Source organism: Colias eurytheme, chromosome 17 (genome assembly GCF_061535395.1).
Source record: "Colias eurytheme isolate Ceu_HAF_F1 chromosome 17, ilColEury1 Martin Lab GWU primary, whole genome shotgun sequence".
Classification (NCBI taxonomy): domain Eukaryota; kingdom Metazoa; phylum Arthropoda; class Insecta; order Lepidoptera; family Pieridae; genus Colias; species Colias eurytheme.
In genome coordinates, this window is record NC_142996.1 from 4,746,476 (window position 1) to 4,773,308 (window position 26,833).

Consider the following 26,833-nt stretch of genomic DNA (forward strand, 5'->3'; position numbering starts at 1 on the left):
CAAGCGTCCACCCCGGATTGGCGTGAAATGCGGGTTCGAGTCCCGCCTCGCGATCGACATTTTTCTATTCTTCATTTATATTAATGGCAGTATTAGGTTATGCATTTTTAAGGTGGTGTGCCTCGTGATCGCATCGACGTAGTACTGCGAAATGGGTGACTTGAAATGTATTTGTGGACCTGCTGCCGCGCTCCAGGGTGCCTGTCATCGTGTAGCCCATGTTGAAGTCGGCTTGTGTCACGTTAGTTGTCAGGTACAGCTGTGAAATCAACGTGCTTATTATATTAACTATGATCCGGGGAGCGTGTAGTACTCATGTGCTATAATAGATGTCATCGTCTAGCATATCTTTTATAGAGTTTGGAGGATATTTTGTCTGTGTTATTTTGGAAATTTTATGAGATATAAGAAAGATTTTGTGTAAAACGTCGTGTTGGCGACGTTGTTTAAGTATATAATTACGGTACAGCCTTTCTTTGTATAAAGTTTTGTTTTATTTAAGAAAATAATGCAATGGCTGAGGGATTATATTTTCGAATGTTAATTTAATGTTGTGAATAATGAGAAAAATTTGCTGTTTTATGGCAAATTTACTTTTTGAGACGTGCATAGAAAATCATCTAACTTACAACCATTTGTTTATTTTAATCATGTGTAAAATATATGTGCGTAGATACCTTAAAGTCTGCATCTGTGCCTAGGTGTTTGAAAGTGCCCACTATGTACACGGCGTTCACCCCGCTAACAACCATCCTCGCCTGAGTACTGTGTCTGCAAACAAAGAAAATATATTAATTCATATAGTAAGAAAGAAAGAATTTAAACACACACAACCACGTAACAGTACCGTAGCCTAATCCTTAAAATTCATGAAAAGGAAGTGCCAAAATTGTAGTAAATACAGCGTTATAAAAACTTCGTGCATGTATATAGGTATATGCATATTCGTAGCTCATTCTTTGAATTAATTAGGTGCATACGAGCCTTATTGCTACAACGTACGTAACCTTGACCGTTGTTCTTGGACAGCATATTCATTTTTAATATATTGTTTACATTTTGGCTACTTGTTTAAATTCAGAAAAATGTCATTATTTCACGAATTCGTATTATAGTGAATAGAGGCAACGAATACCTACATAACAATATTTTATTGGCGAAGTCTGCTCAAGTAGAAATTAAAAGATAATTAAGTCTCATGTAACATGTAGGTCATACTGAATACGGCTTCTCTTTAAGTATTATTGGTAATATTAACGACGATTAATACCTAATAGATAGGTAAGGTACGGTTCTAATATTAACTTTTTACGAGGGACATAGAAAACATATGCGTTAACGAAATAGATCACGAATGCGAAGTTGCCATGCCAATCACGTAGACCTGTTACCGGCTCATCCAGCACGTAGCAACAGCCCTAACAGACGCCGTAATAGCTGCCCTTAATGGCCCCAAACATCTCGACACTCGCACCACACCACGGGAACAAATTAAAAACCTTTATACCCTCCTTTTGTACTACTTTTCACGTGTAATCGTAGACTCATAACGTTCGCTGTTTCGACGACCGGAATGAGTCCGCTAAATTAGGTACGGAGGTGAGCGTTGTTTTAGACATTCTCCCTACGAGTCTAGAACTTGCAGAGTAAAGAGAAAATGAGCTTAAACTGAAATTGCTTCACAAGGAAAACCTTATGAGTATTTTACATACATTGTGAAGTTGGAGTAAAGATACTGCTCTTTTATTTGCTTCTATAAAGAGTTCCTTATAACATTGTTAGGTACTTGGCCTGATGAAATTAGTTTTCAAATATCTTATGTCTCTTTATCGTCTCTTTATGTCGAGATATTTTAGCGTTTTCTTAAACAATCTGAAGGTATCGCTTAGACATACACTGTGACTTCCCCTCTTTTTGATCCTCATACAATTAATTGGTTGTGTAAAACTTTCGTTTTGAAACAAGAGAAAGCGATAATCGGTATTCCATTTGACCCGTTTAAGAACTATTGTTATTAAAATCTTAGCGCAAGTAATAGTCAAGGATATAAAGAGATCTCTCGAGTAGTGTTATCATGAAATACGAGTCGTTTAGGCAAAACAGTGGAGCGGGCAGCAATAATCGTTAACGCTAACAGATCCACTTTAATCCTCCTATCGCCGCTTGGAAATCTTTTCGCCTAACGATACTATTACGGGTCGGGGGAAATTGAAATCACCTCTTATACAAACTGTTACGTGACAAAACCAAATCGCCATATTAATGGCGCTACGCGATTGTAATGAAAATAGTTTTAATGCAATGTAGCGCTTAATGACATCGCCAATAAATATTTATTAATATTGAATATGAGGTATTAAGAGGTTAATTTTCATGTTGTATACTAGAGCTTATACGATTCAGGGAATGGGGGCGGGAGGATTTTCTGCACAGTGTCAGCGACTTTGCCTGTCTTTATGGTTCAGTACGCTTCCTTCAAAGTTTCATAAATTGTGTAATTTGACTCTATATCTTTGTGTACCTATGTAAAGAATTATAGTCTACTGTAAATTAGGTATATTTTGAACGCAAGTCATTTGATATGTACAAAATATATATTGAATGCAAAATATGTAGAGATTTTTTTATAATGAAATATTGCGAAGATAATATTATTATTAATACAGGGTTTTAAGAATGTGAGAGGCTGCCACCTTGAGATTTTTTCTAAAACTTACGTAACCTTATACAAATATTTTTAACTGAAATTTTTTCTTGTAATAAAGATTAAACGAAAATAAAATAATGCCTGGTTTTACTGCTAATTTAATGAAATAAAATAAAATAAATGATTTTTATATTCTTAGCTACTTAAAATACAACTTTGAATTTTTATCTGCCAAGAGTTTGATCCTACGATCTAATGATAACCTATTGCTAAGTGTTCCGGTTCACAGTTCACTCAACTAAATTGTATAACGCTTCTTCATATTATGTAAAAGCTGTACTTTGTAATGATTTACCAACCGACTCATTATTACCAAAAGATATACTTTTACTCTCTCTATTTCTCCATCTAAAGTGCATCCATGCTTCACTAAAAACGCAACAGACAGACATTTACTTTCCAATTTATAATATGAATATGGATTGATAAAATATTCTACAACCTGGCGGCTGGTACCAAATAAATAGTATCTCATTCTCGTTAAGCCTTTTGGCGGGAACGCCATTTTTATTTGCGGCACGTTCGCGCCACTTCTCACGTGACGTACAGACTACAGACTATCGACAAGACGAATTTCAAGAATTTAACCTTAGCCTTACGTTACTTTTATTTATTTATTACATTTATATAACAGGTAACACACAAATTGTACAGACCCATAGAATATATATAATTTCAGATTACCCCAAGCACGTAAAAATTTTATGGATAAAGTTGTAGGGTTATGTAAAGGGTTATGTACATCAGACATCATCTGTGGTAGTACTGTGTCGGTACGTGGTAGATACAAAGGCTATGGCCTATGTCTAGTTAGAGATAAATATGATGATGATATATGAGTATATTATCCGTGAATGTTTATCAGTTTTAATTCGTCAGTAACGTACAACGTACGATCTCTTTCACCGTTTCAACGGAAGCCTCACCTGAAGTCAAAACCGCGATTAATTACATAAGGCTCGTTAATGTTCAACAAACGTGATAAACTGCTTCCTTCGCTAAAACGAAACATTAAATTTTACTTAAAATTTATTTCCGTACAACCATTTTTTGCGGAAATTAAAAATAATTATGCGTAGATAAAATTAATAGGTACGTTAACGTTTGCTGACAAAAAGATGATTTTTTTTCGACTATGGCGAAATGGAGATTTAAATGTGTTTAACCGTTAAGCATAATAAACACATGCTATAATAATTTATTTAATTAAGCGATTAATATCATAAAAATCTTGTTAAATTATACAGAATTATAAGAACCTATTTGATGTTTGAATGAAAAATCAAGATATTCTAAAAATATCAGATTAAAAGGTCGTTTATTACATGTACAAGGTAGGTATATAATACGGCATTGAAAATGTAAAAACTAAAAACACGAAAAACGTGATGTGAATGAAATAAAATGAACGTTAAAACAACCTTTTCATGACATACTAGTTTACGTAGAATATGAAAAATGCCTTTGAATATGCAATTTACGACCTTGAAATTCTTACTTTGCCCAGAAATTATAAAACTGCTTGATTATAGTACTTTCTAATGTTTACTTCAGCGCTTGAATTACAATTTAGGTAGGTATGTACTTAATTCAAATGTTTTGTAAACTCATAAGTTTGAACTGAGGTTCGTGGTTTCTTACATATATTGGCTATCCAAAATACAATACATATTTCTTTGTTTTTAATCCTTGCTTGAACTTAATAGCAAAAATAATAAAAAGATACTTAATTTAATTGTAATTTTTTACCACAGCAAAGCTAGATGAGCAGTTACAAGTAATAAATAAAATCATGATAACGTTTAAATGTGGCACTTGTTGTCAAGGATCCTTGGATTAGCGATGAGATACACATATGTACTTAGCATTATATGAAAAATTAAAAAATAATAATAAAAAGCGTAAAGAATATATAATTACTCATGAACGTTTAAAGGGATCAGGTGGAACCTGTCACCTTACCAAGATGTCTTAAAGCAGTATTACTTCCAATGTGGAAAAACGACAGCGCTATATCGGTTGTCTAGAGTCGTCACTTTCCCACACTGGAAATAATATTGCTATAAGACATAATGGTAATCCTCCTAGGCGTGTATATTAAAGCAATATATAGGTATACTGGGTGTCTACTGTCTAACCTTCTCGTCCCAGCAACTTCCACCACCTTGCACCGGGAACGGCGCCACCAGCAAGGCTGCAGGGTCCAGTAGGAAGACGAGGCGCTCCTTGCCCAACCCTCTTCAGGGAATAATAGCACCTGTTAATAAAAATGTACGTAAAATAAACTTATATAAAATAGCAAGCACCAAATTATATAAAAATTAAAAATGTAAGACTTGGATATTTGCGACATTGAATTGGTAGATTATTGATATAGGTAATGGTAAAATTTCGAATGAAAAAGACATGTTCAACACGTAATCTAGATGTAGATGTACTTTTTATTTATTAGGTTAGTAAGATATCCATGTTATGAGACGATAAAATCAGAATCTTCGTACTACAAATATAATATAGTTTATTGTTATTATGTTTATCATCTTTTTCCTTATAAAGGAATGTAGACATTTGTTATCATTCGATATCTATGATTTTGTAGATAATAAGAATAACTGTACGTAATTGAAGGAACGATCATTTCTAACTTCAGATGTTATTATAACAATTGTTTCTAAATTCAGCGAAGAAAGTTATATCTTCAATCGATCTAAAGCGCCTCATCACGAAACATTGAGAGTAAAATTTGCTAAATTAGAAAACTTCGCAAAACTTCCGACGGCGGGTTGAAAAATAGCTTTTTGACTAAAACTAATATTGGCAGAAACAAAACAGCGGAGTTGTAACGAAGTTGTTCCCAGCGCCGGGTTTACAACCGCGGGCGGGCGGAGTAGCGGCCCCGCTTAGCGTCTGACGGTTTGAGCATTTCGACTGGCAACGTCAGCGATAACGTAAACGTGGAAGCATATTGGCTGCTAAGACTCGTACGCTCGATTGGCTCTCGACATTCCGTTCTCATTTTCTTCGCCGCAACTTGAGCAATATATTTTTTCTCTTAAGGAGTTTTCCTGCTTTCGACAATATTGCGGCAGTTTCAAAGAGGTGCTCTTCGGGGATGAAATCGGTTTCACGTCGAGTGAGCACACTAATGATTAGGTTCCGGCTCGGAACGTGCACGGAGACAATACAAGCGACCTGCGCCAGGATGCAGGTATTGTCCCCTCCCTCGACCCTTCGACAACTTGTACATAATGGACTTAAAAGCGTTTCAATGTAGTGAAATTTAAAATGCAACGTGAAACTCATTTTTCAATACCTACTCAATACTGATGCAATACATATTAATTTATAGCGACAGCAATTCGGGTTTTAAAGTTTAAAATGCTTATAATACCATATTAATAGTGTAGACCGATTTACCATGATTGTCAGGTTCAGTGAGCCTTATCGAAGCAACGTTTAATTTAGCCCCATATTTAATATAAACATAGAATCCAGAAGTTTTGTTTAATATTCATTATATTTCCAAGCGAAAGCTCTCGTATACCATTTAAAATTCAAATGCACTTGTAGTCGGCGCGAAACCTTTTTTGTGTTCTCACCCAACGTCATGTCTGATCGAGAGTTGTCCAATTACAAAGCCATTCCCATAAAGTCGTGTCAATCAATTAAACGCAGCCAAATTGGACGCGATTCAAATGAAAATGAAAGGTAAATAAGTGCATGCTGACAATTAATATGCATTGTAAGAGTAGAATAGAATAATTTGGAAAATCCAAAAGTGCACGCCTCATAATTTTTTTTTAATAAATATTTATTAATTATTATTTTTGTTTATTTAATAACAATTAAACCACATCGAATCAGACCCTGAAAAATGAAAGGGTTCTATTCCTGAGCATACTCAAGCGTAAGAGAAAAAAAAAGACTCGATTAGTAAAGTATTTCGGTCGCTATCGTGTTAACAAGAAAAAGGATCCGCACATACAGACACACGGACGTCCAAGACAGAACTTTTTTAAACTGTTTTTTAACTAGTTTAAATAACAAAAATGACATCAAAAATATCATGAACGTTAAAAATAGTGTTTTTTTCTTAATATGTGTGTGTATGTATTATCTTACAAGTGCAATGTATGATACATAAAGACATTTTAAGTTTGAAAAATCAGATGTTTTGCGCGAAGTGACAGTAGTACCCACCTCAACGCTTCGCTTATGAGGCGTGCAAAATGGGCAATGGGTGGGTAGACTTATAGACACGCTGTAAATATAATTTCCTAAACCGTGTTTTATTTTCAAATACTTAAAACTTTTTTTCACTTGCAACTGTACATCGTAATGTTAAATGGTGTGGTTACAATGGTTAAATAAATAATAATAAATAATAAATAAAACATATAGAACATATCAATTATTTATTGATTAGACTAGACAACCTATGCTTTATGGCACTTTTTCAATTCTTTGTAGTTACAAAATACAAAAACTGGAGAAAAAATATAGAGTTATAGAGTTCTCCAGGAATCCTCATATATTTCCGGCATAATTTTTAAGTAAAAATTATTAATAACTATTAACTTCATAACAGTAAATTAGCAACACCACACATGAACATTGTACTGTGTACGTATACGTATAAGATAAAAATTCACTTAGTTCTCGATTTTCAGAAATTTGACAAAATTCCTGAAATTTATTACCAAAACGTTTCCAAACCAATTGGCCATTCTGACATAGTTAAATACCCTGGTTGCAACTAAATACGTACAGACATTAAATTCATTATGAAGTTATCACTAAAGACCACGTCCTTGCGTCGAGAGAGGATTAAGGCGCAGTGCCGAGTGCTGACTCGATAGTCACGTCCTGACACTTGACAGCACTTCACTGCTTGGGGCCTGCATTCAGTCGAGACTCTTCGACTAAACGATCACCGCTGGAAAGGATTTGAAACTGCGTAATCGATACTTGGGCGTTAGTTACGTGTGAGGTTATAAATCACTGGATTTTTTACCTGATATTGTACGTTACTATTTTTAACTTGAAGTTTTTTACAGTCTGGTCTATCTTTATATATTTCTAAAAGCAATTAATAAATGATTGTATGTACACTATAAAACCAAACGAGCGAATCATTGAGTGTATTCTGTGTAATTCCTCAAGATCCTATTTGATTGTGCGAATTTCAATCAACTTGCAAAATAAGAGGGTCTCAATTGTATGTGTAATAGGTACGCGGTATTTTCACCAATTGTATCGAAGTCGAATTTCACGATGAGAATATAATTCCTTCTTTTAATACTTAAAAATCCAAAAGTATATTGAGGTTATTAAAACAACGTAGGCAAAATGTAAATAAATGTACAGTGAATTTAAAATAGGCCAGTGAATATATAATTCTGCCAAATTTTGTTTATTTTAAATGATATTTAGTTTGCGGCGTCTCTTTCAGTTCGTTGGCTGTAATTCCGCGTCAGCAATCCGGAGGCAGCTACGTAATTGGATTATGGATTTCGGCTGGACTATGAATACGACGTGAGGATTACCTATCGCTGTACACATTTTACCTCTGTATTATTTTGTATATAAAATAATGCAGACGACTTTACAAATATCAATTATAATCGCTATAGTGAGAGCTGCGCCTTAAATTCAAAGTCAATCGTTTTCTATCGGCTACACTGCTATTGTATTATAGGTAAACCAGAATCTGATGGCAAATTGGGAATCAAAAATTTTGAGTGTTCAACCCTAGGGAAAATGGACTGAACGATCTTGATACTGCTTATTTTTTATTTTGTCCTCAACATCATTAGGCACATTACATAAGTGAACAATACTGTACTTAATAATGAGATATCCACTTAATATTATGTAGGTACATACTTACATGTATAATATACATATTACTTTTATCTATGTAATACATATTATTATTTACACATTTTGTATATTCATTATCATTATGCCATGTAAAAATATGGATGTAATGATAATGCAGATCAAAACTAGATTGCTAATATTTTTTTATAAAATAAAATAACAATAAAACTATGTTTATTTTCGTAAGTATTAAAGACACACACATTATAAAATTGACTTGGACAGCTTGGACTTGACGAATAGCCGTATTGGAAACTCCTGTAATAAGTTTTCATAAAACTATATTGTAATCAACAAACAATATTATAATTACCTACTTATAATATTTTTTATTTTAAGTATCAAAACGGGTAAGTCCAATTTACCAATAAAATATTCAAAATTGAAAATTATGATGTGTTTGACCCTTCTGCATCGAATGTTTTTCTATACACATTATAAACAACACCTCTTGCTTGTGATCGCAGCGGCTTTTTCGACATTTTCGAAGATTTTTTAGACAAAATCCTAAAAATTATTCATCAATTGCAAAGAAGACAAATAATTTGACAACCAATTTGATAGTTGTCAAATAAAATTGCCATATGAAAATCTTTTATTTCGTAAATATAAATATGCCATCAGATTCTGGTAGACCTATAATTTAATTAATTTTTTATGATATAATTGGTTTTTATTAAAAGAGTAAGCTCAGAAGGCTTTTTTTTGTTGCATTATTCTGATTAGAATCACTAATATTTCAAATTTACTTTTTCGCCGAAAGTTTTATATCTAAGGTGAGAATACTAATATTTCCTTTATATGTTTTGTAGACTTTGGTCAGTTAATTTGACATTTGAATAAATTTTACTTATTCTATGTAAACACAAACACAAGTAAGTATACTCCTATGGCTTCATACTTACAATTTTCCTAGAAATACCAACTCCTTCAAATATTTTATCCCATGTTTATATGTATCCTTCTTTATGTCCAATTTACAGAAAGTTAAAAGTTGTTATTTTACAAAGGTACACTGACAATTCCCAATGGGCGCAGAGGATGGATGTAATAATGTCCACTTCAATCCAACGAGCCTTTACTATGATAGCATCTCCTATTACTTGCATTGTTTGCTCGATTATGTCTGTTAGTTTAGGACGCATCTCATAAAAAATGGTTCCAGATGATGTATGAAACTCGAGGTTAAGTCCCCAGACCCCGCTACTTATATATTGTGTAAGAAAACATTTTTTGCGACTTTTCATAACTTGGGCGTGAACTTTTCGCGACGATTTATAGCTCAAAGTAAAACCTTATGAGTTATATCAATGGGAAAACTCCACAAAGGATTTAGTAACATACATCATTACGTGGAAGTAAGGTAGGTACTTGGTGGAACTGGAAACATTTAAATTTTCACCAAACATTTAATTTTGAAAAAATAAAAAGTTTAATAAAACAGTGTACCTGAATATGTACTTTTATTGTGTAATTTATTAACATGTTATGACATACACATCAAATACACATTTTTTTTATTGTACGATGGGGAAGCGCTATACATGATCTCGTTTTATTATAAATCAATCTAAAGACAACTACTTTTTTAATAGAAAAGTAACATCAAACCCATTGAATAATATAACTTTTCGCACAATATATCAAAGTGTAATACATCCTCTTGATTTAATAGACCTAACCAATCATCGGGTTCATATAGGTACTTGGGACCTAGGTATATGAAAGCGGAACTAATATGAAAATTTAATTAAGCTGGCACCTCCAACTCGCTTGATGAGTTACTCCTCATTGCATTTCATTAGCAAGCTAGACCTTCATTACCAAATGTTAAACCATATTATGTTAACTTTATTATTAAAAGGTTTGGTTTGACCTTACCTTGAAGTAAATTGAGTAACAAGAGTTTTGACGACATTCATTCATACAATTTTTTAATAATTGAAACAGAACAAGTATTTATTTCATTTATGATATTTGATAAATTAATTACTGTTTAATTATTGTTTTGTTAGATGTTTAATGAATATACATAATATATAATTAATTATTTCACGATCAAATTGAAGGATTTTTTTTAAATAAAGAATTTACGATCTCCTCTTTTCCTTTTTTTGCCTGTTGAAAATTTTAACTTTTATGTGAAATTAAATTAATAATAATTTATATGACGTCATTATTTGTGTTCCTAACCTTTATTCATTCAACTCGATTGTTGGGTAAGTACACCCTTGCAGCAAAGTTGTAAAAAAAAAGTTCGTTTGAAACTTCGTTGTGCTGTAACGATCGCCCGCAGCGCAGTAGCTTTAGCAACTAAACTGCCAATTTGTAGCTTGATGACGCGACAAAGGGTAGCCATACATCGGACCGATGCTCCAACAAAACTCAATTCCTCATACTCGCAAATTGGTCACAAAGACCGCTTCTATTCATGTGGGTGTCCTTAGGTCACTTTTCATATAGGATTCGACTTTTGAGCGATTTAGATTGTCGGTCTTGATTTTATACTTGTGGTATAGAGGGTACTTGCATTACTTATTTTGTCTTTTATGCAATTTATTTCGGAAACGATCATTAATATTATAATTTATAATCACGTTACGTTGAATTAGAAATACGAAATAGGTAACAATCCCAACAAAAGTAAGTACTCTGTTTTGAATATTTGATTATATTAGAGCAATTGTTAATATTAGCTCTATTCTTTAGAGGCCAAATAAGAGTTTTATTATTTTATACTTTTATATGCAATAAAAACAGAGTTATTAATATTACATATGAAATAATTGTATAATTGAATATCCGAAGGTGGATTTAGGCAACAAATTAATTTAAGTCGACCGAGCGCATGAAATAGAGTATATTTGGGAAAGAATAATTTAATTTGCGGTCCAATTTTCGATTGGGTATTTCAGTATTTTTCTTCCGGCGTTGTCATGGCAACAGAGATCACATGAGGTCGCGACGAGGGTGACAGGTTTTATCAGATAATTGAGCGTCATCCGTCGATCCAGTCAGGTTTTACCACACTTTTATACTTTTTATATCCACAATATTATGATAAATATAATAGCTGAGTAGGTATATTTTTATTTACTATTTGATACAAAATTTTGCGAAGCTATTCGGCTTTGAATATTTAGATAGCTGAATACAATTCCATAATAGACTTAACATTCCGTTTGATTTATTATAGTCCGGGATACATCGCCCATTTTTGCAAGTGATTACTATCAAGCTAATTTTTCGTGAGTAGCTTTATTTTGATGAGATGCCCAATAATTTCATGTATGAAACTCTCGATTGTGGTAGCTACCAGAGGAAACAAGGATAAAATATTTTGATTTGATGGTTCTCAAATATTAATTACTAACTGAATGTTTTTTTTGTTCAATCTCAAGATAATTATCTAAATTATTCGAAAAAATATTTGTCCTACAAAATCTATGGTTTGATCAAAGAGTCCCCCTTTCCAATGTGTATCGATAACGAAGTCATCATAAATGATTAGTAACCAGCTGATTTTTTTATTTTCACTTATTTAATACTTATATAATTCAACAGACATATTGTCCTACAAATTGCGTAATAAATATTTGAGAACCGTCAAATCAAAAAATTTTATCCTTGTTACCTCTGTAAGCTACCACAATCGAGAGTTTCGTTCATGAAATTATTGGGCATCTCATCAAAATAAAGCTACTCACGAAAAATTAGCTTGATAGTAATCACTTGCAAAAATGGGCGATGTATCCCGGACTATTATAATTTGCAATAAGTATTCATGTCAATGGAACTTCAGAATTTGAATTTACATCGAAGTTACATCAGCATATCACAGATATTATAATGATACTACAAAGCAACGCGTCGGAGCAAGTTGAAAACTAATATCGGCTCATCAGAAATGCATAAAGTTGCCAAATAGTGGGGTGTCTCACGAGGATTATATACTTATTCCGATTATATCTGTTTTGTATTCTGGAGTAGTTTCTTAAGTAGCGCACGGGTGAATTTAAATAAGTCGTAGTAAGGTAAGATAACATTAATTGGTTCGTAATTGCATTACTTCTTGATCTGTTTATTATATAGGTTCTGATTAGTTATTTTAGTATGTATTTTATGTACTAAAAAAATGTGTGATATTTCTAAACAAATCCAAACTATTAGTTTGAAGCGCAATGTGTACTTTGAGTAATAACAATTAAAGAAACTAATTGAAAGAAAACAAATGAATTTTGTTAAAACCTAAATGAAATTCCCTCTATAAATAAATACAAAAGCAATAAAAGTTATTTATCAGTTGTTTTGGTTGTTTTGTAAGAAAGTTCTTTATTGTGACTGTTTCGAAGGTTAAATGTTTGTGAAAAACTTTACGCACATCACATGTTACGGACTTGAGTACCTACGCAAAAGCACCGTACCGTTTCTTTAATTTCCGCAATTTTCTTGCAATATTTTTAACTGACAACTGAAAATTATATTCTTACTAGCGGTCCGCCCCGGCTTCGCCCGTGGTACATATGAAAAATAGATGTTGGCCGATTCTCAGACTTACCCGATATGCACAGAAAATTTCATGAGAATCGGTCCACCCGTTTCGGAGGAGTATGCAGACTAACATTGTGACACGAGAATTTTATATATAAGACTAGCGGTCCTCCCCGGCTTCGCCCGTGGTACATATGAAAAATAGATGTTGGCCGATTCTCAGACTTACCCGATATGCACAGAAAATTTCATGAGAATCGGTCCACCCGTTTCGGAGGAGTATGCAGACTAACATTGTGACACGAGAATTTTATATATATAAAGATTATATATAAGATAATTTAATAACTTGTAATAATATAATGTGTGGCATTTAATATTATACCAAATATAAGTTAAAAAATGTATGGTAAAATCGGCAGACTTACTTGGCTTACTCTATCAATTATATTTTAAATAATGCAGGTATTAGGTTAAAATATCATTGTGCACCAAACTCAATAAACAAAAATTACATTTATATATGCAGTCGAAACGTGTGAATTTTATCCTCTACTAGTAACTAGTTGTCTACGCCGGGGGCACCAGGCCGTAATGCACAAAGGGCGTTATGTCGAAACCGCATCATCGATGGAAACAACCGGGAAAAATGTACAGAAATTTTCAAAATTCAACGAGAATTGAGAGCTCGGAATGGAAATAATGATAATGGACCTGTGGTATATTTTCTTTTGTATTTTTAAAGGGTGTTACCTTTTTTAATGAACTTGGTAACTGAAGATAGGTTGCGGTACCTATTGTTAGTACGTTTTTTTCTCTGTTGTGGTAAATATTTAGGTCTTTGTGAATATTTTTAAAGGACATACAGTGGAGTACATTATCATATTATACACATTACCTAATTGTAGATACATATACATACCTAATTGCGGATGAGTAACAATCGCTGACTTCTAAAAGTATGGCATCTTTTTTAATTACTTATTATATTTTTTAAGTATTGTATTTATTGTTAAAAAAATCGTTATAAAAAAAGTTAAAATCGCCTGCATAATTTTGTCCATTTTCGCTCACAATAAGCTATGGTTTAGAAATGGATGCACTTAGCTGCACACACGCATGATAGAGTGTACACAGTCCGAGACGAGGCGAATTTAATAGCTCAGCATAATTCAATTGTTTCAGCTTGTCGGCCTGTGAAACTATATTACTTTTGACCCTCCACTGGCCGAGAGCTTATTCGGTTTGCATTTGTTTCCAATTAAATAATGTTTCCAATAAAATAAGTTCTTTAATTAATGCGTGCGTAATTAAAATTAATTAAACAAAATATAACATAACATGATTTTACGTAAGAGTCTTAATTGGATGCATATATGGTTATTTTTTGATTACATCATTTAAATATAAAGAGCTTAATAAAATACCGTAATAATCTTAGTGTGCATATTTATATTGATAACAAATATAAAAACATACTTTTGTCTGTTAAACTTGCAATCCATTAAGGGCCGATTTTTCAATGCTTGGATAAAACTTATCCGTCCAATAAAGTATTACACGATAATATTAAAATGTCACGTAAACTGTCAAATACGGGCAATAAGTTTTATCCAAGCATTAAAAAATCGGCCCTAAAAATATTTTTTACGTTGATAAGAATAAAACACTGTTTGGTATCAAAGGAATTACAAAATGCATAGTTTCTTATAAATTCTCGCATATAGAACTCCGAACTATTACGCTGTAAGCGTACAGACAATATCATTAGTAGCGTCATCAAAATAAAATTGGCAATGATTGAACTCGTGACTATCGGGCCTGTACGAGACAGCGTGGGTTAGCAACATTATTGGATATCTCGTCCCCACTTCATGAGGAAATGAAACAAATATAGCGAATAATATCTTACATTTCGATTTGAGACTAAATGTAGAATGTTTTCGAATTGTCGCAGTGTGAAGCATTACTTGAATCGTTTCTATTACGTAGTTGAGGAAATATATTTCATTTTATATAGAGGACATTCTTCTTAGACCCCCATTGAGCGCAAGTTATGATATTGTAAAAGTGATTGCTCTGAGCAGTGATAGCTGTGCAGAAAATTGATGATATGATCTCTATGCTCGTATAGCTATAGGTGTTTATAACTTTATAGGGAACGATTTTTGTATGATATTCTTTAAATAATTCTCTCTGTATATAAATACCACATTTTGATATTGTTTTACGTTATATACCATATTATATTTTTTAGATGATGATCTTATCATTTAAAAGATCTGGTATGAATTGTATAAAGTTTTCTTTTGCTTCTGGTTCATGTATATAACCAATCAAGCTCTCTTAAGCAATTCAAATTTAAAGTATATGTAAGTAATGGTACTTACGGAAGACATAATCTTCCAGACTTACATTTTAGTCCGATCCTTTAACTATCTGAAGATAGACATGGGTCTAGATATGAATTTGAATCATGTCATGTCATCGATCAATTTGATTTATAAGTTCTTGAACAAATCATTCAAACTCATGACTATTCATTGCCCTTATTAAGTTGGCTATGTTCTCTAATGTTCTTATATACCTTACTTGCACAAGCTATGCTTTCATCCTATAAAAATTATATTCCTAATTTTTATATATTGAACATGAAGATATAACGGTAGCTTCAACAAATATTGTATTAAATAAAATATATATGAAAATATTTATACCATAGCGTCGTTAGCTAACCAACCCCAGGGGGTGGTGTAACGAGTAATGTCCAATTTACAATTCACGCGTTCCTAATGTCATTTGTGTAACCCTTTGTGACTCGAGTACACAATTGCGCATTGCCAGTGTATTGATTATACTGTAAAAACTATAAGTACAAAATACAAATATTTGTTTTAACATTACGGTAGTATGGTGGAATACGAAAATATATTATTAACAATAAATCAGTAAAATAATAATTATAGGTGAATAAATAATCGTGTTTTTATAGTCATGATTGCCGGCTGAAGTATTTTCCTTAATATACAAAAACATAATACTGTAAAAAGTTTGTTATTTAATATTTTAAAATTCTTTTGCTAAAACTTGAATAGTACTACTTTAGTTATCCAAACTTTGTTCAAAACATGTTTTAAGTTATTAGCTACTTATGACGCTGAATTATGTCATGATTAATGTTTCTTGGATGTATATACACATCAGACAATAATGCTTACTAAATAAAACATTATATTGATTTCAAGGGGAAGCGATTATTTTAGGAAATGTCTGCATATTTGCGTGAGTTTTTGGTGCTTCCGTTTTTGAGGAACGATTGGAATTCGATTTGGTCCCTTCGTGCCCAGCGTCCTCTCAGAATGCAAATTAGAAATAAAATACCATTTCACGGACTCATCCCCTACATTTACCCAATAACCGACAAAAATTGGACCTATATTCGGAATAATCAAATATTAATTCCCATTCAATATAAGAAAAATGAATTATTTGTTTCTCTTACAAGTTTTAACACAAAACGAAATCCAAGTTAAAATAAACTAGCTTACCGCCCGCGGCTTCGCCCGCTTTGACTTAAACCTAATAAATTATATACTAAAACCTTCCTCTTGAATCACTCTATCTATTAAAAAAAACCGCATCAAAATCCGTTGCGTAGTTTGAAAGATTTAAGCATACAAAGAGACAGAGAACATTCTGTTCGCAACATTCTATTTCATAGCTTTGCAAACATAATAAAATAATAGATTGATCCATGTTTTACATTCACGTCAGTTTCCCATAAGCAGAGACAAACATGTTTTGCAAAAATGTTTGTTTTCGCAGAAAATTTTTCAAGTGAAATCAGATTGGCTTTATTATTCGAATTTCGTATTGTAAGAACATTTGTGAATGCAGCCAATAAACTCAGCGGGTATTTATTTTGCGTCTGATGAAATTTGTATTTTCGAGGCAATTTAAGCTGGAGATCTGCTCGTCTGCGACGATATATTGCGCTCTTTAGGTTTATATTGTGTATAGTCAATACATCAATATAATCCATAGACAGATTGATTGGAGATAAGGCTAAAGAGTTGTTCCAAAAGCTGAGATAAGCGTGTTTCTTTTTTCTTAATTAAATCTTTTTCATTAATAAAACGAAAAAACACTATCTACCAAAATTATAAGAAAGTTAGTTACCTACAGTTACAATAAAAAATAAAAGCTTTTAAAAAAATAATGTTAATTAATTGGGTACTTGTAATTTTACTAATCTTATTTGCGTCAATGATTTGGGAAACTATCTAAAGCGATTGTTTTTGCTTTTATTACCTATTTGATATTTTAGATTTTTAAAATTAAATCTATATTGGATTAGATAGTATGCCTAATATCATGAACCTTGTTAATAGAGATGACATCTTATATATAAAAATGAATCGCTGCAAAATGTGTTGGTAAGCGCATAACTCGAGAACGGCTGAACCGATTTCGATAATTCTTTTTTTATTATATTCCTTGAAGTACGAGAATGGTTCTTATGTAGAGAAAACGTAAACATGTACCACGGGCGAAGCCGAGGCGGACCGCTAGTTTAAAATAAAATTATTTGGTATTCAACATAACGTAATAAATAGGTACCACATAATATTTATTTAAAACAAGAAAATATATATTCTTTACAGATGCTTTAAACAAAGCAAAAAATTGAAGAAAGAACAACTCAATTTTATTGAAGTTATAATTATAATTTCCTGTGACATCACAGCGGCTACATAATAGCGTACTTTGTCGTTGAAATTAGCAATCAACCAACGGCGAGGCACCGTCCGCGTCGGCGAAAAAATGCCTCCGAGGTTTTTTCTTAATTGTGCCGCAGATAAGCTCTCTAGAATACCCTTTCCCACAGAATTACCCTCCACTTTCCCTTTAACGATTGAAGTAAATGAAAGTAGGTATAAAATATTTTCCGCGCTCCATGACACCCGCCTTCTTAACCTATGTAAAGCCCTTTCCATAGAGGAGTTTGTACGAGCGTGAACACTTCGACGTCACAGCCGTATTGCTTTAAGGGGTTGTGTGTCTTAACAAAAGAAATAAAACTTTCCAGCGGCGTTTCTGAAAAAACTCAACGGTCCAACTTTTCCACTTTACCGACGTCAAAATGAAGTTCATTTAAGGTCTGAATTGTATTTGGAAGTTGTTAATTCTCGTCTCCATCGCAGTTACTTAAGTAAGTCTTTCATTAGCGGTCGCCACGTGAGTTGAATTATAAGTTGTCAAGTTTTATAGCTTTGGAAAAATTCAAAGACAATGTATTCAGGGCGCCTTCTTCTCACTTCGATTGGGAACCTTCTTTGTCTTTCCATTCCGAATACGAAATGTATGAAGACGAAATAAAGGAATTGGCTATTGGTACACAATAGGTAACTCCGTTGAATTTTAAGAGGAACAAATAAAAGGAAGTAAGTACACTTTTTGTTTCTACTGATAGAATATTCATGTAACATTTAAGTGGTTAATGCAAATTTAAAATATGATTGGTATTAATTATTATGACTTATAACATAAGCCAATAGATTTCTCAGAGCAATATTATAGCGTATCTAATTAAAAGTTATGTCGCTACCGAGGAGCTATCGCTGTTATAGTTCCTACTTATTAAAATTAATTGCCTTTACCTAAAATAAGTATTAGAAGCAAAAAACACATACGAAACTTTGATTGTAATAGTTTGAAAATAGGTAAAAATAGCGCTATAGAGTTCAGAGAAGTAGTGAGGCGTGCACAGCGTGGTTACAAAAAGATCCCTCTGTCAGCCTCGACGGGGCGAGGACAATGAAAAACACTTTCACTGTACCACGGGTGAATGCAAAACAGGGAAAACCTATGCATGCGAACACTACGCATAAATTTTTATTATGTGAACACAGAATTCTATTGAAGGACCGTTTATTTAATAAAACTGTTGCGGTAAGTACCAAGTTCTTAGGCGAAAATAAATTGTCTGTTTCATACGATCCTTTGTCAAGTGTTATTCGTAAAACTTATCTTTTCTTAGTTTCCTACTTTGTGTTTGATATGATTTCGTTATCGTTATTTCTGATCACGTACGGGTTACGAGTTACGACGAATTATATTTTATTACTAATATTTTATTCATAGTGTACAGATTTATGGGACAAATGTGTAACGTATCGTAGTAACAAGTCTCAGCTCTTTTTGTGCCTTTTAATCAACACTAGAATGCAGTGGTCGAAATTCGAATACGTGAAATCTGTGCTGAAATACGAAAAATCACATGAAAATGCGTACAGGGACCATTCTGAATAATATAAGAGAAAAAAATAAGAGCATACACCACACCAGACGAGAAACTAATTGAATTGATGGTATGAAAAATCCTAGTTTAATTATCACAAATAGAAAACTTAATAGCTGTTACAAATGATAAATCCTTTGTTGCTAAGTAAACAATAAACGCTACTACATAATGTAACAAAACCGATCAATATCAATCATTTATTGAAATGCATCTTTCATTACATCGCCTGATCCACAGCTTTCAGTGGAATTAATTGTCGCTTTGTCACGGTTCCAATGCTCTTCGCCATAGAAATTAATGAACTTTCGAGAAAGGCTGTGATTGCTCCTGTATATCGTCTACACTTTATATAAAAGAGGTTTATAAATGTATTGTTATCAGTTGAAAGATAAATAAGAAGCATTTAAAAAGATTTTGTTTTATCATTTTTTTAATTTATTTTTATATTCTTATGTTTTTTTGTAGTATTTACCAGGTAAGAGGATATCAGTATTAATTAACTTTAAATAATTAAAAGAAAACACTTTTTTAAGTTCTTTACGTAATAAAACATTACTTTACAACATAATACAAACTATATTATATTTTTGGTTACTTCTCGTACACTTTTACCAATATCCTGAAACTTGTAGGATTGAAAAATGTAATCTTAATACAATAATGTAATAAGCTCTTTAAAATCTTCGTGCCAGACACGAATTATATCAGTTCTAAATAGTTTTGCAACTTTATTTGACAGAAACACGGAGTACGAGTAAAATTGGAATTATTTGACAGCCAGGAATTGTAATGAAAAGCAAAATGCAATAGCACCCGTTCTCTTTGGAAAAATAGTTCTCTAAAAGATAACCAGCATTTTGTGAAGTAGAAAATAGAAAACATTTTATACACTCAATACTTTTTAATATCTGTAATAGAACATTATATGTCTTGTAAAAAACTTGTTGATGAAATATATTTCAAATTAATTAAGATGTAATCAATATATATGATACGGACTATCTAAGTTTTATAAAAAATATATATTAGACAATGTATATTTTTTCCTAACTTTATAAATCAAGTACTTAATTTTACTTTATAATGAACCAAAGAGCGTTCGGTTAAAGGTAGACTAAGTATAAGACTTAAAACCCTTTTAACCTCTGGACTTTTTAGGTTACATTTGCATTTTCAACAAGGGTCAACCTAATTCTGCCTTAATCGAATCAGGAAAATAAGTCATTTAATGGCTGTATATTTCCATAATTTACACAACATCAACAAGACTATTAATTAATGTAGAACATAGGGAAAAATAGCATTTACTTAAGTAATAATTTGAACTGTTGAAAAAAATGATAAAAATTTAACGACTTGTATGTTTGCGTTTTACTTATTAAAAATATACCTATGCAGATCATAAAATAGTTGTATTTTTAGTTCATTTGCTCTACAATCTATTTACTCTAATAAATGAATGATATGATTTAAAAATAGAATCGAATTACGAAATAAAAAATTGCCCACAGATTTCATCGGTTGAGCGAGAGCTGAAGATAATAATCACTCGTACACACAATTTGTATCTATTACGATTTACGTATATATTCATAATAATATATTCTCAGCAATTTCAATAAAGCAAATATCTGGTGCGTAATAAGTGGTACTTCGGCGAGGTGACACTTCAAGTGTTTGTACAACGCCCAGATCCATCGCGTTAATGGCGGCCGTGTCAACGAATCAAATTGACTATAATACGACCATTTAACAACGGTTATTGGATACAGCCTAATGAATCCAATAGACGGTACTATGTAATTTGTGTACTTTATCATAATCGCAATATAGCATGTTCTATGTTTTTAGTGCTACGAAGCTACGAACTATGAAAATTATGTTGGTTCCGTAGACGGTGCTACAGCTGTAGGGCTCACGTACCTACCACAATTATCTGTTATAAATTTTTTATATAAATTCTGACTTTATCCAAATTTATAGCAATTTATTTGTTTTCATGCATTGATATGAAAAAGAACTGGAATCCTATCTGTAAACGTTCAAGAATTCAAGAAAAACAACGTTCAGAAATAGTTCGATCTAAAATACATTTTATTTTCGTTTGTTTATCCGTAGTGATAAATTAACTTTTGTTAATTATAATTCTTTCATTGATATTCGCGAATAATATAAAATGATTATGCTCTGAGGCTGACATTTTGGGAAAACTCACGAGACAAAGGGCAACGTCCGCACAAATTGCCTCTAACTTCACACAAACTTTCTTAAGTTTAAAACAACGAAATGAGAAAGTTACTTTTGCAAAGATGCTCAAAAATCCGTATCTACAAGCTGTCATACGAATCAATATTAGCAGTCTCAAAAGCGACAAGAATAGAGAAAATAGATAAAGCAAGGTAAATATTATTCGTAGTGGCTCGTACACCGATCGGTTTTAAAGTCACGTACCAGCAAGTGATTTCAATTTCGAGCAAAGAGCCGTGTAGAAGACATTCCCGAGTGGAAGGTGAAACGGGGATTGTGGTGTAAATTGCTTTTTTATTTCTATTCCGTGTACTTTTCATTTGATTTTATTTCATGCAAAACTTGTGGGGGTGGAACTATATCGGGAATAGTTGGTAATATTGAAGAGGATATGTTTAATTTAAATTGCGTTTTAAGTGTGGGTAATGTGAATTGATTATTAAAAATAAACATCATTTTTTTTAACGCAACATAATTAATAGCTTAGGTTTTTTGCGAATCATATAAAAAAAAATTGTCATAAAATTTATTACCACAATAAATTTATAGGAATTTATGTCGAGATTCATACAAGGTAAACAAGTAAATTCTAACAAAAACTTACAAAAAATCGTTAAATTGCAATAAAATCGGAATCGACCAATTAAAAATCTCAAACTGTTACTTTTTCGAAAAAGACTTAAAACTCTTATTAAGTCAGACAGTCGGCTTAAGGCAAGCGAGTTAATCTCACGAACAAAGAGGTGAGGTAGCCAGGGGATAGGTATCTAGCATTCCAGCGAATAGCAATACCCTAGAGAGTGCCACTGGGGAACGCGAGTAGCCGCATTGAAGGAGAATTTACTGCGCTCTTTTTATTCTGTCCTCGTTCATAGATATAGATAGGTATTGATTCTACACTACGAGCATTTTATGTATGACGATCAGACTTGTCCGCCTGGCTGAACCGAATTCAATTTACACTTTGACGGCTGATGAAACGGGGAATAAGCAGTGAGCTACAGTTCCATGGTCTCGAATAAATTCTTACACGAATGACGCAACTCGTTTTATCCAGAAAGATTTTAATTAAAGTTAAACTTTAGCTGCGCCGGAATCTAGATTTTGTGGTGTAATGTCTAATGTATAGTTCTATATAGCGTAAGCTTAGTATTAGCTTGACCCGAAGCTTTGTTTGCGGAATTTGAGATAAACTGTAACCTAGTTTTAATTGAAATTCTACACAACTAATAGGAGAGATAATTTTTAAGTTTTAGTTCAAGTTAAGTTGACACTGAAATATGAGTCTAATTTGTATTTAATCTTAATGATCAATTTTATTAAAACCGGTATAAGGCAAAAGAACAACTAGGTAGGTATTTTTTGAAAAAGTCATTATTTTTGTACTTGAATATTCTGCAAAAAAGAAATGTTAATCTGATGGCATAATTAACCCTTTCAAGAAAATTTGTCGATCGGAACATTATCTTTTTCATTCATTAATAAATTGTTAAACGTAGATATGTATATAATGTTGTTACTAATTAAAACATTAATAAAAACATTTTGGAACACTCTTAATATAATTTTTTACCCACACAAGTAAACGTTTAAAATTCAGTACATTAGTGCTTACTCTGGGAAAAGTATGGACCACGAAATTCTGCACGTTCGCGACAAAACAAAAACAAATCGTGGAACATCTGGTGGCGCCCGGTGTTCAGAACTTAGAAAGAACTGAAAGTAGTTAGTAGGACAAGTTTCATGTTTGAACTTGCATCAGGGCTGAGCCCGGTGCATTTTAAACTGTCCGACCGAACTTCAGACGTGAAATGTTGACATTATCTGGGAGACGATTTAAGAGACTCTACTTTACGTTCAGATTGTATATCTGAATGCGAAACCAAAGGCAATCTCATAGTTTGTTTTAGGGATTCAACTACAATTGCTTTTTGTGTTGTTCTTTTTATTTCGTATGCAAAGAATTCTTACAAGTATTTTTCTTTTCTATTTCCAGCGAAGTCTCCAACATTGCTCAAAAGTCAAAATTTAAAGTCAATATTAAGTTAAGCTTGTCAAGTCTCATTTTCTGTGTTACAATAATTATTGCGAAGATGTTCCGTAGCGAATGGAGTGTTTAATGTATAAGCTCTTAAGTGTATCTGAGAAGTTGACGTAAGAAGCCATAGCGCATTAAAATCGTTCAGAGCTCGGCAAGATATACCGTGAGCGAATCGTTTAAACGCCTCTCAGGAACGTAAATTATTGCTCTCACCGCTACTGTTTTCCCCACAATTTACTGCCTTGCAAATACCGAGCTTATATTTAATGAATACTTTACAACTACTAATGAGTGTACTTAGCTATTCTACAGTGAAGAATCGCGTCTAATTTCACGTTGCGTTTAACTTCCTTAATAAAATTTACTTGACGCCTGAACCCCTGTATTAGCTAAATATATTTTACGCGAGTTTATGTGAGGAATAAATTTGTTACCAATCAAGAAAATGTGTTTTAGAATAACATACGCTACTGTTTATATAATACAATAAATTTTTACTAAAGAATAAAATTTTATGCTAAAATGGAAGCTCTTTCCCATATTATATAAGCAGTAATAGATATCTATTCACTGGAAAGTCAGATAAAGTACTTTCGATCAATACTTATCGGGTGATTATGATAATGTTCTTCTGCTACTTTGACCCTTTTTTCTTAAGCTTTATCACACTATTTGTATTTTCTAATATGTATACGAGTAAGTATCTCAATCTTTACAAACCGTAGGTACACGAAAGAATATTAAAATAAAGTCTAGTGACGCTGTGAATTCGATTGAGTGAATAAAATTGTATATAAGAATATTTTATTATAAATATTAATGTTTATGAATTATGGAGTATATCATCCATATAAATTAAAGTTCTTCGATAATTATAAATTCTCTTTCACATGTATTAATTTTAACCGTATAGTTATTGCAAGTGAAATATAAAGTATAAAAGCGTTAATATGAGGATACGCAGACGAATAATTAATTATTGGAAAAACAGCAATCACTCGTGCGTTATCATAAAATACATATTCCATTTTCCTAATAATTATCGTGCATACGAGAATTTATACGAGAATATCTGTGGTAAAATATTATTATTCAGACGCACCATTTCGACATATTAATCCAGATACACTCCAATAATCGGTATGGAGTCGGACTTCGAATAAAATCTAGAGAATACTCGTATCTCAGACACATTAGCCGGATTGAAATATCTTCTACGAACTTAGAATTGCAAAATAGCGTGCAAACCTTACTTATTCGTAGTGTAAACCACTCTACGTTGCTGTTTGACACAAAGGACGCTTCGCTACCCAAATTTTTAGGTTTGGGTTTATGATTTGCACGATTTTGCAAGATTTGTTGAAAATTCTTGTGAATCTAAAAATATATTATGCGTTAAAAATCACTTGGTTAATCATATTTTTTTTTAAATACTTTTATAATATTATATTTCCTCAATAGGTTCAGTGAAAACGAGATTGTTGTAAAAACGCAACCTTTACTGCGAAGGCTATAAACAATAAATGAATGACTTAAATAACTCATAACTTTTATAATTAACATTATTGACGCGGGCTGGCTATTATTATTGGGATCATAATATTATATATTACTAATAACGTAATCCAATGATTACGTTATAATGCCCCTAAGACCTCAATGCAAACTCTATAGGCTTAGCTGTAATTACAATGTGTTATACAATTAACTCCTATTATGAACCTCGTAATCATCAGTAAACTGCTTGCAGGACTAAACAGACGATTGTTTGTAATTAAAATATATCTATATTATACTGTATTGTTCCGCGTTCACTTGTTTGCCTCGGGGAGGTAATCAAACTCGAAGAAGTACGCGTCGTCAGCGGAAACTAATTTGATCGTAAGTTAGATGTTCCGCGACCAAGTTATTTGCCGTACTAGTTATGATCCTTAACGCAATGTACATAATATTGTCCGGGATTCCAAAACTTCAACAAGATGGAAACTGCTACTTCTAATTTGAAATTACAACCTAATTGGGACGATATTCACCAATTTGTTGGAAATATACTATGTATCCAATTCGGTTACAATGGTTAGTCAACCGCCGTGACCAAAATTCAGTTCAAACTTTGATTATAAGGCTTAAGCGCGCTCTTCCTTGAAATATGGGGGATCTTAGCTGGATAGGTAGTTCCGCTCTATCGAGTCATATATTTGGAGATTACCTCTGATGTAGGCTGTTATTTAACATCCCGGAGTTCCTTTAACGATTTCTGATACCTACACTTCTAGTGATTTAAAACATTTAACACTGTAGCCGTAATCTTTCAAATTTATTATTACCTGCATTTTATTACCTTCCTATACTTTATTAAATTTTACCCATGAGTAAATAAAAGAACCGAAAAATTTATCGCATCAATATACGTTTGTATAAAGCTTACGTGTATTTACACGCATTAGAATTTAGATAGTACAGAAACAGAGCAGGGGTCGATTAGAATGTATAGTAACAAAATGAATTATTAATGTATTGACTCACCTTCTTGGCCTTTCCGTTTTTCCTCAATAGCTTTGCGCAACACAGGCCCCGTGTGTCGGGCAGCGGCGCGGGCGGTCGCTTCGGCCAGCAGAGACGCTTCGGAGTGACCGCCGCCGCCGCCTCGCTACGTACTTCCTCCTTATCTTCACACATCACAGCTACCCTACCTCCCTTATTCAAGACTCACAACCGAGATATCGATGCTTTATGAGAACCTTTGGCATTGTTTTCTCTAGCACTCGCGCGATATGCTATCGCATTCTAATTTATATACAAGCACATTATACGCGTTCTATATTTACAAGCGAAGAAATAAGTTCGATATTTTTGTACTAGGCGTTTTAATTAAAGTAAGTTTACAGCTAACTTATTGCTATAGTGCGTTTTTGTAACGTCCGATTCAGCATCTGTAACAAAAGAAAAGAAAGTGAATGATCGTATAGAAAAAGTAGAACTCGGGCAGATGTTATTCGCAAACTTGTGTGTGTAGATCTTATAGTAAAAGCTCTTTTAAGTCCATTATTTGTAACTTTGGTTTTAACGGAAGGTTCTGAAATCTTATTGCAATTTGGAAGTTGTTCGAATAATCCAAATGTACTTAAATGAAATTGATAGGTTCGATTCCGTTTCTAGA

At 32.7% G+C, this 26,833-nt stretch overlaps 1 protein-coding gene across 1 annotated transcript; it reads right to left on the bottom strand.

The window, feature by feature from the left end:
• Positions 1-52: 52 nt before the first annotated feature.
• Positions 53-26,352, bottom strand: LOC149901184 (uncharacterized). The gene is made up of 4 exons (XM_090111433.1): positions 26,200-26,352; positions 4,846-4,964; positions 678-771; positions 53-259 (listed from the first exon to the last, which is right to left on the bottom strand). The coding sequence occupies exons 1-4, from the start codon at positions 26,350-26,352 to the stop codon at positions 98-100; spliced, it is 528 nt and encodes a 175-aa protein (XP_089967559.1). The 3' UTR covers positions 53-97.
• Positions 26,353-26,833: the final 481 nt, after the last annotated feature.

Excerpts from the sequence above, each read along its gene's own strand:
- LOC149901184 (XM_090111433.1), bottom strand. The coding sequence starts at position 26,352 with ATGTGTGAAGATAAGGAGGAAGTACGTAGCGAGGCGGCGGCGGCGGTC. Across the intron at positions 4,965-26,199 it reads AAAACGGAAAGGCCAAGAAG|GTGCTATTATTCCCTGAAGA; the intron begins GTGAGTCAATAC and ends TTTTATTAACAG. Across the intron at positions 260-677 it reads GCACAGATGCAGACTTTAAG|CTGTACCTGACAACTAACGT; the intron begins GTATCTACGCAC and ends TTGATTTCACAG.